Raw genomic sequence first — 13,336 nt, 5'->3', positions numbered from 1 at the left:
AGAGGCTCATTGCAAAGTGCTTTATATGGTTACCCTCAAATATCCAGGGTAGAACCCTCATGCTCAGTGGAGAAGATAGCCCCCCCTCTCACAGTAGGTACCTGGCAGTTGTAGTGCTGTTTTAACATTTTTTCCTGGGATACCCTAGGGGACTTTCCAGTAGCCCTAGTCTGTGCTTGTTCAGATCTCCCTCCATCTTCTCACTCCACCTTATATTAATGAATATTAAGTTTCAACATGAGGAGGTCGGGAACCAAGTTGTCCTGAGGGCTCGGGAAGGGCATATTGATGATTAATATGCAGCCCCTATTTCTGGAGTGCAGACTAGCTGTCACTTCTGCATTTAAGGTAGATGACAGAGGGGCGCCTGGGTGGCGCAGTCGGTTAAGCGTCCGACTTCAGCCAGGTCACGATCTCGCGGTCCGTGAGTTCGAGCCCCGCGTCGGGCTCTGGGCTGATGGCTCAGAGCCTGGAGCCTGTTTCCGATTCTGTGTCTCCCTCTCTCTCTGCCCCTCGCCCGTTCATGCTCTGTCTCTCTCTGTCCCAAAAATAAATAAACGTTGAAAAAAAATTAAAAAAAAAAAAAAGGTAGATGACAGAAACTCGGGACTGTTTGTCATCCCCATATATAATCTCATTGCATTGCCCTGCCCAAGTCCCACGCTGGGACTTGGAACCTGGCTTTCACCCCAGTGCTTTGAGATAGGAAGTGGCCTTACTCCCTAGCGCCTTACTTCCTGTGCCCTGGGGAGGGGTGGAGCATGGTGTACTGTCACCTCAGCCCTTTCCTCTGGCCCTCTCTGACCCCTTCCTAGACAATCTGTTAATGCTTTTCCTCTCCTATTCCTTAAATCGCCCCCACTGGGCAGTCTGGCTCTCCTTAGCTCCCAGGGCTATTGCTTAAGGAGAGGAGGGGAGCCCTCCCTGGGAGATTTGCTCCGCCCACCCCTCAGGGAGGCAGCCAGGGAGGCTGGAAAGCCTCTCAGCCTCTCAGCTGCCTTCTCTGTGAGCCAGCCTGCTGACAATGGAGGCCTGACTCCCAGTGGGCGTCCTGCTGTAATCAAGACTGAGCTGCAGCAGTTGGCCCAACTCCATCCTGCCCAGTTGGGGCTGGCCCGGGACTTGGGGTACACTTGCCCAGGGAGGGCAGGTCGGGAACCTGCCCAGCGTGTTTCTCCTCCACTGAGACAGTTATGTGCCTCAGTCCTACCATTCCTCTGACAGTGGGGACAGAGGAAGGAATGGTAGCTCCCTCCCCCTACCACAGCCCTAAGTAGTCCTTTCATTCCACAAATATTTCCTGAGGGTCTGGGGCTAAGTACACAATGATGAACAGAGGAGGCAGGGGCCCTGCCCTATTGGAGCCTACAATTTAGTGGGAAGACAAATATTAAATAATAATAGCTACCTCTGTTCTAATTAGGTGCCAGGAGCTCTTCAAAGTACTTTATGTGATTTAGCCCATTTAATATTCACAACCCTGCGAGGTAGATACTATTATTCTTCTCAGTTTTCAGATAAGGTACTGAAGCACAGAAAGATTAAGTGACTTGACCAACATCACACAGCTGGTCAATGAATTGCCCATACATCCAAGCAGGCAGTCTGACATCAGAATTCACTCTTTAGACAACCACATTCTAGCTCTACTGCCTCTCACAGCAGTAAATATATCATTACAAATTGTGATGGGTGCCATAAAATAAAAATACAGGGTGTGCTGAAAGAAAATGGGGATATTTTCTCCTTCCTTCCACTTGCTCTTCCAGCCCACAACTGCACAAAACGTTTCTAATCATTCCCACTTCATCCCTGCCGTTACTAGCCTGAGAGAGAACACTGTCTTATCTCCAAGGTTGGAGTGCAGGAAGGCAAAGTTCCACCTGCATCCTTGGCTCTGGCCTGGTCTCCCTGAACAAACCGTGCCTGAAGGGTTTTATCTAATAATGGCCCTGATGCTTACACAAGTCTAGACTATCAACTTCCAGAGGGAAGGCTGCTGAAAGCACTGGCTCTGCACAGGCTGGGGGCGCCGCCCGCGTGTGCAGTCTGACGCCGACTTTTTGACCTTGGCCTCTTCTCCACGTCGTATGAGCCGGTCTGGGGGCTAAAGACTGCTAGAAAACTCGGTGGTCCAGACCGGTACATATTCCCAAAACACACACATAGCACGCACATTCCGAGCCCTTGCAGGGTCTGCCCTGGGACAAACCCACAGGTCGCGAGGCTTTCGGCTCCCTCGGGGTGGCCCGGGGCTGGGACCCCCGCTCCTCTCTGCTCCCCTCTGCTCCCCTGAGCGTGCGGCCAGACCCGGGCGGCTCCCGGGGCGGGGCGGAGCCGGCGACAGAAGGCCCCTCCCCGGAGGCGGTCCGGGGGCCGGGCGGGGGGGGCCGGCCGGACTGGGGGCGGGGCAGGCGGGCGGGCGCGGGGGTGTCCCTCCCTCCCTCGCTCTCCCCGGTAAAGTCTCGCGGTGCTGCCGGGCTCAGCCCCGTCTCCTCCTCTTGCTCCCTCAGCCGGGCGGCGGTGACTGTGCACCGACGTCGGCGCGGGCTGCACCGCCGCGTCCGCCCGCCCGCCAGCATGGCCACCACAGCCACCTGCACCCGCTTCACCGACGACTACCAGCTCTTCGAGGAGCTCGGCAAGTACGGCCCTCACTCCGCCCGCCGCGGCCCCCCACCCTGTCCCCGCCGCCCGGGCGCTATGCGGCTCCTCGCCCCGCCCCCCGGCCCTGCACCGGCCGCTGCAGCGCCCCCTCGGCCCGCCCCACCCCCAGCCTTTCCCGCCTGCCGCCTCCGGGGCTCCCTCGTCCCCAGCTCTCTGCCCCGCAGCCCCCTCCGCGCCCTGCAGCAGCTGCCCAGGCTGCTGCACACCGCGCTGTCGCGGGGACTGCAGCCCCCGGACCGCTCCTCGGAGCCCTCCAGCCCCGCCCCTCCCTCATCCATCAGGCGCCCCCCATTCTGACCCCGCCTGCTCGCCGCGCCCCCTCCTCACCCTACTCAGGAGCTCACTCAGCACCCTGTCTCAGGTCCCACGCGCCTGGCACTCAGGACCCTCCCTGGCCCTGCGGCTCCAACCCCGCTGCGGTGCCTGAGTGTGGGGGGGATGTTTGGTGCCCGGCCCCGCCCCCCGCTAGTGATGCTTCCAGGATCCCAGCCCCGCTTCTGGGCAGTGCTGCAGCACCCCCTTATCCCCTCCCCCTATCCCTGCAGTGGTCCCGGGAGCCGCGCGCCGCAGCCGCAGCATCCCCCTCCCCTCTGCACTGAGCTGGCCGCTGCAGCAGCCCCGGCCCCCCCCCACCCCCACCCGCGGCGCCGAGCCCGGCCACTGCAGCCCCCGCCCTGCCCGCCCCCCTAGACGTTTCCAGAGCTAGAGAGTGCGAGCTCCCATTTGGGGGGAAAGTAGTGGAAAATATCATAGGGTTGGGGAGCTATTGATGTCTGAGATCCTCTCTTTCCGTGCTGTCAGTTGAGCTGGGGTGCAGTGGGATGAAGCCAGTTGTGGGGGCTCACTTTCCTCATCTTCCCCTATGATTGAGGGAGATTTCCCTCTCCGGATTATACCTTCTGTCTAATCTTCCCTTCCCCTACCCTCAACTATTCCCGCTGAGGGAAGGGCAGGGTCTCTGTCCCTTCTCCTGGTTCTCCTGGTTGGGACTGCAGAGCTGTCTGTGAGATGCAGCAGGTGTGTGTTTTAAGCATTGCCCACCAGCTCCTGATGTACAGCCTGAGGTTGGGGTGTTGCTTTGTCCAGTGACTAGATGTGGGAGTGGGATGTGGTGGTCCTCCATCACATCTGTTCAGTGTCATGCAGTGGCCTCATCCTTCTGCCCCACGTTGGATGGCGATGGTCACTATGCTGGTGTGTGTGATTTTGACTAAAGGGATGGTAATGCGATCATCGCTGTTCTCAGACCCGAAGCGTGTCTGTGTCACTCTGCTCTGCTCCGTGTCCCAGTTCTTTCCCCCTTCTCCCTCCAGGGGTGCTTTCTCTGTGGTCCGCAGGTGTGTGAAGAAAACCTCCACGCAAGAGTATGCAGCAAAAATCATCAATACCAAGAAGTTATCTGCCCGGGGTGAGTGTTCCCCCATCTTGGCCTCTCATTAGACTGCCTCGAAGGGCTATAGCCTCTGAAGATGTTCCAGGAATTAGGAGTTGTGCATTTTAGCCCCTGCAGAAGAATTGAGATTTCAGGGTTGGTTGACTTGGAAGCCAGGCAAGGAGTTGCATGGGGAACCAGAAGTGCTCAGGTAGAAAAGAATGAGAAAGATGTAAGACATGGAGATAGCTATGAGAAGGAATGGTCCCTGAAGGCTCAAGGGAGTTTGGTTTTTAAGGGAAGAGGAGATGTGGGGAGTGGTGGTAGCATGGAATGGGGAGCTCTAAATTTGGAGTCTCTGTGTTGGGGGTAGTGGTAGCCACCCCAGGCCTGTCCTATTCCCTGTGCCTCAGTGGTGACTTAGGATGGAAATGCAGTAAGTGAACAGCTCTGACAAATCCAGCCTCCCCCTGCCCACCAGGCGGCAGAACAGACTCCCAAGGGAAGGGAATCTGTAAACATCAGGGGAGGCTGCTACTGGCGAGGGCTTCTCGGGAACAAATCCTGCCAGATGAACTTGATTGCTTTTTTGATCAAATTACAAAGTTGGTGGTGCAGCAGCAGATGCAGCCTGTCCTGGGGAGAGGGTGATGCCTCATGGTCTGGAAATCTCAATTGCCTGGCCCGGGTGGGAGCAGCATTGCGTCCAGATCTGAGGATTGTGAAGGCCCAGGCCTTGGGGCCTGCTTTGTGAGATCCTCCCAAGTACCTGAGGCCAGGAGGGTGAGGCCCTGTCTTTCACACCTCGAACCTACACTCCCTGAACCTTGTATTGGGTGCTTGCCAAACTCACCTCATCTGATAGGTATAGACCCAGCAATGTGTGAAGTGCTATGTGAACAGGTCTAGTGAGTACAGAGGTAATGTGGATGGATCGTCATCGAGGGCGACAAAGGTTATTAGACTCAGAGAAAGGAATTAGTATGGGGCAATGGGATGCCACAAATATATTAGGAGCCAGGACAAACACCCTGGGGAAGGTGAGGACTGTGGTTAATAGTGACCCAGGCATCTCTGGGGTAAGAGATACAGTAAATGTCCCTCAGCATCAGAGAAGCTGTTAAATTCCACAGAGATGACAGTGGGCTTCTGTTATGTGTACAGTTGTTCTGGGACCTGTTTACCAAGGCTGTGTCTGCCTCCTGTCTGGGAGGGCTTCTCTTTATCCCCCAAAACAGAGCTTGTCTTACTGTCTCCTTCCCAGCTTCCACTTCTTGCCATTCCTCTAATTGGCTATGAAGTTGACTTATTTGTTTGTTTTCTTTCTCTCTGGGTACCTTGAGTCGGAGGCGATGGTTGCCATAGAGATATGTGGGCAGTCAGATGCCCTCCTCCCCTGGGGTAGGGGATGACACAGTGGGCTGGGCTCTTTGGCAGACATCCTCTGGCCAAGGGTGCAGGGTGCAGGCAGAGACGACAGTTCTAGAGTGCATACCTCCCTGTGCCCACGCAGCATAGCCCTGGTGCATCAGAAATGGGGCTGGTGTCTGGTGTCTCCAGTTAGTGATGCAATGCTTAGCGTTCCTCATCTGACCAGTGTCCTCCGACCCAGGGGTAAGGGAGGGAGGGACTCTAGGAACCAAACTCTAGGATGTGAAGATAGCTGTTGTGGTGACTTTGTGGAGCTGCCTGCCTTTGGTTGTCATTTCCTTCTCCTTTCCTACCCACCTGAACTTTCCTGACCTGTGTCATCATGTTCTATTCCCTTCCTCACCTCCTTTCAACCTTGTCTTGGTTTTCTGACTGACATCTTTCTTTCCCTGCCCAAACTGGATGAGGTTTGGTTTCTCTTTGATTTTTTTTTTTTTTTCCTCAAGGAAAGGATTCTTGTGTAAGATCATATGCTTCAGACATCAACTCCCCCTCTCTCGAGATGGTTATGCCAAGACTGGGGCTTTGTTGTATGGCTTGCGTGCCAGGTTAACTTAGGGACAGAGGCCTGGTCCTGGCTGATAGGCACAGGTGCCAACAAGACGGGTCAGGAATCTGTTGGTGCCAGTACCGTTTGGAGGTGGGAGAGTGGGAGGGTGTTGTCTTGGAGATGGAGGGACCAAGCTGGGGGCTGTGCTGTAGGTGTGGGCACAGGGGATGTGAGCTTGTGGAGAGTTGGGCCAGGGTGCCCACTATGCTGGTGCCCATGGGGTTAGGGAGTGAAGGCCGTGGCTTCCCTGTAGCCTCTCAGTTTACGCTGTATATTTTATAAAGGTGCAGCAGCTGGGGCTGGGTTTCACTCGTCACTGTCTGTCTGTCTAGGGCTCCGCAGGTGTTGGATTTCTGTGTCTGGGAATGTGGTGGGCCCACTGGAGTCATCCATGAGGGTCCGAAGGGGCTTGCTCTGTTTGCTGAGTCTCTCTGCCTTTTCCTTTCTTGTTTGTGATTTTCTGTGCTGTAAGTCGAAAGGAAAGAAAAGGGTATCAAGCTGCTTCTCCTTGGCATCCATGGTGAAGTGTTCAGGAGGCATGGGGAGAGATCACCTGGTCTTATGGGGGATCTGATATGGATGGGAATCCTTCTTTTGCTCTGTTGTTTCTTGTCATTGTGGCTTCAGAGGCCCACGTTCATAGCCGTGTTACAAGGTAGGGCGTGCGTGTGCCTGTGCATTGAGCACCGTCTTTGTCTGCTGGCCTGTCTACATAAAGTCACTGGAAGTCACATAACGTCACTCCCTTTGCTTGGAACAGTGATAGGTGTGGAGTTGGGGCTCTGAAGGGAGCCTGTGGTTCCAAGCTTAGCTCTCCACTAGGCTGAAGGAGGCATTTAAAATAGGCTTGGATGCAGGAGCTAGTGGGCCAGGTGATGGCAATGATAAGTCGTTATTTTAAGATTTAAGAGCACCCCCCAAGGAGCCTGAGCCCTTATGTCTTTTTTTATTTTTAAATCTTCATATTCCCTTCTTATCTTTATTCATATGCATATAGATTTTCACCTCGTGGAGCCTAACATTTTATATCCTGCTCTCTTGCTTACATCCAAAGCGTTTCCCCATATTGCTATAGTTGAAGGGCAAATGGTCCTTTCTTCTTCCGTAGTTTAGGATTTATCCTTGGAACAGTTAGCATTATAAGAAATCTCTGTATTTGGACCATTTGTCCGGATTCCAGTTGCTTTTACTACAGTGGATACTTGGCCTTACTAAGAGATGCTACCAGAAACAGTATTTTGAAATCTGTTACAGCACTTGCTATGTCTATTTATTTAGTCTGTATACCCCCTACCCCCGTGAAGAAATTTCTATTGAGGCTAAATGTAAGCAAGCTTTCCTCTTCCTGAGGACCTGTGAAGTGAGGGTAGGAACCATATCTATTTCTTCACTTCTGTGCAGGCAGGGCCCAACAAAGTGCCTGACACATACCTAGCCTATACATGTTGAATGAATGGATTCAAAGGACCACATAACCGGTCATGGTTGCTTCTTGGCTTTGGCTGTCAGGAAACTCGGAGCCAAGTTGTAGGAACCCTCGTACCTTGTGGCTGGCTTGGGTTCCCCCTTTGTGAATCCATGGAGCCAAGCTGTAAGCCTGACATGACTGTTGGAGAGGACACATGAAGTTATAGACCGTGCTTGGGGCATATATGGTAGATGGGCGATGTAGGAAGATAGTGTAGCTTATGATTCTTTCTTCCCTTCAGAAATGACCTTATAGGGCAATGTTGGGACTTCCTCTCAGCCACAATTTTCAATTTTAGTATGTGTAAGGATCACCTGAGTACTGGTTAAAAAATACAGATTCCTAGTCTCCATCCACAGAAGGTCTGGGGTTGGGTCCCAGAATCTAAATTTTACACAGGTGCCCTAGTGAATTTCATGCAGGTGGTCCCTCAGCCATGCTTTAAGAAATGCCATCTAAAATCAGTAACAGCATCAACAATCACTCTTGCCACATTCTCCGAGATTACCAGACAAACCTTGGCCCAGCCTTTTCTAGGTGGCATCTCTGCCTGTATGTGGCCATCTGTGCACATGGGCTTTTCTGTGATTAGGGGCCTCCTTCTGAGCCCCCAGATTGAGGTGTCAGTCTGTGTCCAAGCCTGTGGCAAGCTGAGTGGCTGAGATTGTGGCATGTTGGCCATCAGAAGGGCAAAGGCTGTCCCTTTCTGGGTCCAGCTGGCCCTGGGGATTGAAATAGGATCCCCCTGGGTGGTGCCAGCTGTAAGTCCCCACCCCCTTAGTGTTGGCCTGAGTAGCCCCCATGACATTTGTGTCCCCTGTGGTATCTCCAAATGAGACTTTCCTGTTAAGGATCTGGGTGAAGTGAGGGGAGGCAGAGAGGGGAGGGTGAAGCAGCAGTGCGGGAGGGGTAGAAGGAAGAGAGATCTATGCAGCACTGGAATGCCAGGACTCTGCGACTTGAGGAAGCATTTAAGGAGGTTGTATGCAGAACTGTGTTTTCCTCCTGAGGATAATAGGCCAGTCAGTTTCTGTTGACAGAGAGATGGGCATCCTGTATATAAGTGACTGAGCTCCACTGACTCGTCCCCCTAAGTGGATGAGAAAACAGCCTGGAGGTCCCTTCTCTGTGCCAAGGCTTATGCTGGGCCGGTTTTGTCATACAGTTACGCTGTGAGCTATGTGTCTTAGTTCATACACCACTGGCCTGTCACCCTGCCATCCTGTCCACCTTCCCAGAGTGACTTCGGGTGCTAGCCTCATGGGGTGGGGATGGAGGTTGGAAGGTGGCCCCATCCTTGATCTCTTCCTGCTGCTTGCCCTGGTCTCTTGTCAGAAGCTGTGTTCCAAGCTTCGAGGCTATGCTGAAACCCTAGAGGTGAGTGGCTGACCCCATTCTCTGGTGAGGCTACAGGCAGGGAAGGGGAGGCGTGGGTATGATGGGCTCCCGTCCCCATCTCTGTGCTCGCTCTCTGGACAGCCTTGGCAGGCCAACAAGGGCCTGATCCCATGGGTGCCAAAAGGGTGATGACAGGAAGAGATGGGCACTTTGCACCTCTTGAGTGCCTCTCAGCAGAGGCCTTTGTCATCTGCCCAGGGCCAAAAAGATCTGCCCCAGGGCCAGTGGGGAAACCAAGGCACAGAAGGTTGGTTTGTTTCTTTTGAGCTGTAGGTATGCCAGTGATTTTGCTAGTGCTCAGACCCCAGCATCCTTAAGCAGTGTGGTCTTCACTTGGCTCCTCCCTTTAAACCAGATTCTGGGCATTTTGTTCCTGTGATGAATGTTGATATATCATCCCCACACCTCCATCTAGGCCCAGAGCTCTAAGCCCAGTGGAGCAAATCCCTCCGTTCTGCTGGCTGAGGCCTCGCTCTCATCTGTACCCCCCCTCTCTGGGTACAGACCCTTTGTGGTGGGGACATTTCCAGCCACTCCCCACCAACACCGTCTCTGTTTCCTGGGTCCTATCAGCAGCGGCAACAGCTTCCCATCTGCTCCCCTCTTTTCTCCTCTCTCTCTTGCCCGCCCCCCGCTTGCTGCTGCCCTGGGAGGAGCTATTTTTAGGGGCTGCTTCCTGGGATGTTTTACTTGGGGCTGGTTACCATGAAGGAAATGTCACCAAAACAGTGGGCAAAGGCTGCAGGCACCCAGAGCCGTGCCGGGGGCATGGAGAACTCAGCGGCTGACCCTGTTCTGGCCCTGAGAGCATCCAGAGTGTCCAGAGGCAGAGCCCTGCCTTCTTGGACCTTGCTAGTGACCCCATGGGGATTTTCTCCACCCAAGCTGGTTTGGGAGACCTTTGCTATGGAACAACTTCTTGGTTCCTCTCTCCTTTCCCTCCTTAGTTAAAGCTTCTCTTATCTTACGACACAAAGGCCAAAGTAGGGCTTGGCTTTTTGTGTCACCTGGTTAAACCTGCTTGAGTTAGGACTGAAGAGAAAGGGAGAATACCAGATTAAGGGACAGAACCTTGGAGGTTCACATGAGCACATTTCAGGGCCTATCCCACTGTACTCATAGCCCTCAGCTGGTCCCGGGTGTGTGAGTGTGAAGGAATTGGAAGCCATGACCCCTGCTCTTACATGGTGGATGGACTTTGCTCTTAATTGGAGACTCTTTGCACCTTTAGAGTGAGATTCAAACAGGAAGGGATGTGGCATCACAGTGTCAGGATGAGGTCAATGGGATTGTGACTTGGGATTCCCACTGGTCAGTGCCCAAGGCCAGGGACTGTTAATAAGCAGCTGGAAATGCGGATAATGACACCAGATCCCTCTGGTGCCCTTGTTTCTTCTCCTCCAGGTGATGCCCCAGAGGCCAGACGGAGGTCTCTGCTGCTTAGTAAGGAAGAGGAGGGCACTCAGGAGGGCAGCAAGAGGAGACATTCCACTTGAAGCATCTGAAATTGGGCTTTAGGAAACTGTAGGAATCTTCTCATCGTTCATGTTGGGATCATAGGCACAGACCCTTGAAATACCCTTTGAAAAGTCAAGGATGTCATTGGGATTGGAACTTGGAGAGTGTCCTCATAGCCAGAGTAGAGCTCTGTGTCCTTTCCATGATAGAGGGTTGTGTATTTAGGTGGCAACAGGATCTTATGTGAAACTAGTGCCGGCGGGGTGCCTGGTTGGCTCAGTCGGTTAAACGTCCCACTTTGGCTCAGGTCATGATCTCGCATGGTTCGTGAGTTCGAGCCCCACGTCAGGCCCTGTGCTGACAGCTCAGAGCCTGGAGCCTACTTTGGATTCTGTGTCTCCCTCTCTCTCTGCCCCTCCCCAGCTCACACTCTGTCTTTGCCTCTCTCAAAAATAAATAAACGTTAAAAAAAATCTTTTTTAAAATTAGTGCTGGCACTTGTGGTTATAGAGAAAAGTCGCTAAATCAGTCATATCCCTACAGGGCCATGGAGGATCAATGGCCAGCCTTCCCTGGCCCCTGATCCTGTGATGGAAGGAAAGTGCATTTGGAGTAGGCTTCTCTTTTGGGTTTAGGGGAGAGGTGGTTCTAGAACTCTGCCTCCCCTTTGCCGTATGCTGTCTCCTCACTGCTTCCTCTTTTCTGTCTCGCTTGGCACTGACCCTCTGGTCACTCCTTGCTGCTCTTCCTGTGATGGGTACTTGGCCTGGACCAGGTCTGGACATACTTGGGCAAAAGGCAGGAGAGGCAGAGCCTCCAGGGATGCCTGTTTCTTGGGCCTGGCTCTGTCTGGAGGGGCTGTTGGGGAAGGCCCAAGCAGATCCCTGATAACAGCCACTTCTGCTTTCTGCTCCTGTTGCTACCTCTGCTATTGAGGGGGAGAACTTTGCAGAGAGATGTGGTTGGAGCTGGGCTGAAGGTCGGCAGGGGTGGGTCTCTCCATGGCAGCAGCACACAGGCAGGCAGGAAGTGGCCCTGTGCAAAAGCGGGAAGTGGCTGTTGTCAAACAGGAAGGGGGGGCTGGGCCACGTGAGGGGGCGGGGAATAGCCCGCTTGAAAAGTGGGTGGGAAGAGGGTCAGCCGTGGAAGGCCTAGGAACGGTGAGCTCCATGGTCAGTGGGAGGAGGGGTGTATCAAGGGAGAAGGCCACCTTTGTGACAAGAGCACCAGCTGGTGTGTTATCACCTTAGGATGCCCAGCCAGGCCCTTGACCTGCCACTGTGGACCAAGTCAGTTCAGTGGCCTCACCTCTTTTGGGGTTGTGATACTGTGCGTTAGCCAGGACAGCCCTTGCAATTGGGAAAGATGCTCTACAAACCATATTTGTTCCTGAAATACCACAGCCTCTGCTAGGGTGGAGCTCTCTGCTTTTTCCCCAGACGTAGACCAGTCCTGGAGGGGACTACAGGCCAGGAGGTGTGTGGAGGAAAGAGACAGGAGACAATAGCAGAGAGGCCAGGGTACCGGCTGGCTGTGTATGGTGTGAGGAGGCAGAGAGAGAATGGTTGGCAAAAACCACATGGTTCATTGAGCAGAGCTTCTGCATGGCAGGACGCCACAGCCAACAAAGGTGAGGCTGAGGAAGAGGAGGGATCCTGCAGGCAGTGGCACTTCCTTAGGCTTTCCTCTCTCTGAGAAGCCCCTGTTGCTAACCTTTCACCTGCAGGCTGTAGACACAGGCGGGCCCCACCAAAACAGGAGGGAATACCTCGATGCCCAGGGGGGCTGCAACAGAGCTGAGTCAGAGGGCTCTGCTGGTGTGTTGTGGACTCTCTGGGTGCCCAAGCTGAGAGAGAATGGGTCCAACTCTCTGTGTCTCTGGTGATAGCCACGGCTGAGGTTCTCCATGTGCCAGGCACCGTGCCGTGATTACCTCATTTAATCTGCAGACATCACTGCCTCTGTTTTCTTTCTTTCTTTGCTTTAAGTTTATTCATTTACTGTTTTGAGAGAGAGAGTGTGAGCTGGGAAGGGGCAGAGAGAGAGGGAGAGAAAGAATCCCAAGCAGGCTCCACACTGGCAGTGTGTGGATGCAGAGCTGGAATTCACAAACCGCGAGATCATGACCTGAGCCGACATCTAGACTCCGACACTTAACTGTCTGAGCCACCCAGGCGCCCCTGACTGCCTCTGTTTTAGAAGTGAGGACACTCTTTCCCAAGGTATCTATCTGGCTCCTTTTATCACCTCCATTAGGTCCTAATCAAATGTCATTTCCTTGCTGAGGCTTTCCGTGATCATCCTATTTAGATATGTACTATTCCCCTTCCCTGCTTTATTTTTCTACATTGCACTTGCCAAGACATTTAATGTGCCATCTAGTTCTTATTGTCTGTCCCTCCCCCAACCCAGCGCCACTAGAATATCACCTCTATCAAGGCAGGGATTTTTGTCCTGTTTTGTTCACTGCTGTATCCACAGCATTTAGAACAGTGCATGTCACATAGAAGGCCTCAGTAAATATTTTTTTGAATGCATGAATGAGGCTCAGATGAGTTTAATAGCTTACCTGATATAGCAGGGCTTGGACTCAACCCGGGGCTGTCTGGCTCCAGAACTGTTGTGTTCATGGATGGACTGCATGGTTAAGGATCAGAGCAAAGACGAAGGAGTAGCCTGGGGTTCAGAGAAGACATGGGGACTCAGCTTCTTGGAGACAGGGCTGAATTAAGTGGCTAACAAGGACCCTCTGGACGCTGGGAAGCTCCTTCAAGGAGCTGGAAGGATGAATCTGTGTCTCTCCTCCTTCTGAGTCACTGGTAAAGCCAGAGCACCCTTATTTTTAGTGCTGTTGCTCTTGTGGGACTGGAACCATTAGCCAGTAAGAGACTTATGGGAGGAGATAAACATTAATCTTACAGGCCTTCCCCTTAGCAGCCACCTCCGCATTGCAAGATGCTGTTCCTCTGCACCTGCCTGGGCAGCCATGCCC

The 13,336-nt window shown here is 53.3% G+C and overlaps 1 protein-coding gene across 22 annotated transcripts in view; it reads left to right on the top strand.

The window, feature by feature from the left end:
- The first annotated feature begins 2,454 nt into the window (after positions 1–2,454).
- CAMK2G (calcium/calmodulin dependent protein kinase II gamma) overlaps positions 2,455–13,336 on the top strand; it is a 56,209-nt gene continuing 45,327 nt past the window's right edge. For 10 of the 22 annotated variants that reach the window (XM_040485436.1, XM_040485447.1, XM_040485431.1 and 7 more), the window contains exons 1-2: positions 2,456–2,645; positions 3,981–4,075. In XM_040485436.1, the coding sequence (XP_040341370.1) occupies positions 2,581–2,645; positions 3,981–4,075 (160 nt within the window). In that variant the 5' untranslated portion in view covers positions 2,456–2,580. Of the gene's footprint in view, positions 2,646–3,980; positions 4,076–8,846; positions 8,866–13,336 lie in introns of those variants that run through there. The other 12 variants (XM_040485444.1, XM_040485439.1, XM_040485441.1 and 9 more) reach the window with 4 other exon arrangements.

Source organism: Herpailurus yagouaroundi, unplaced genomic scaffold (assembly GCF_014898765.1).
Source record: "Herpailurus yagouaroundi ecotype Mexico unplaced genomic scaffold, PumYag 163, whole genome shotgun sequence".
Lineage (NCBI taxonomy): Eukaryota > Metazoa > Chordata > Mammalia > Carnivora > Felidae > Herpailurus > Herpailurus yagouaroundi.
Note: the sequence above shows the minus strand (reverse complement) of the source record. Positions and strands in the feature narration are given on the sequence as shown.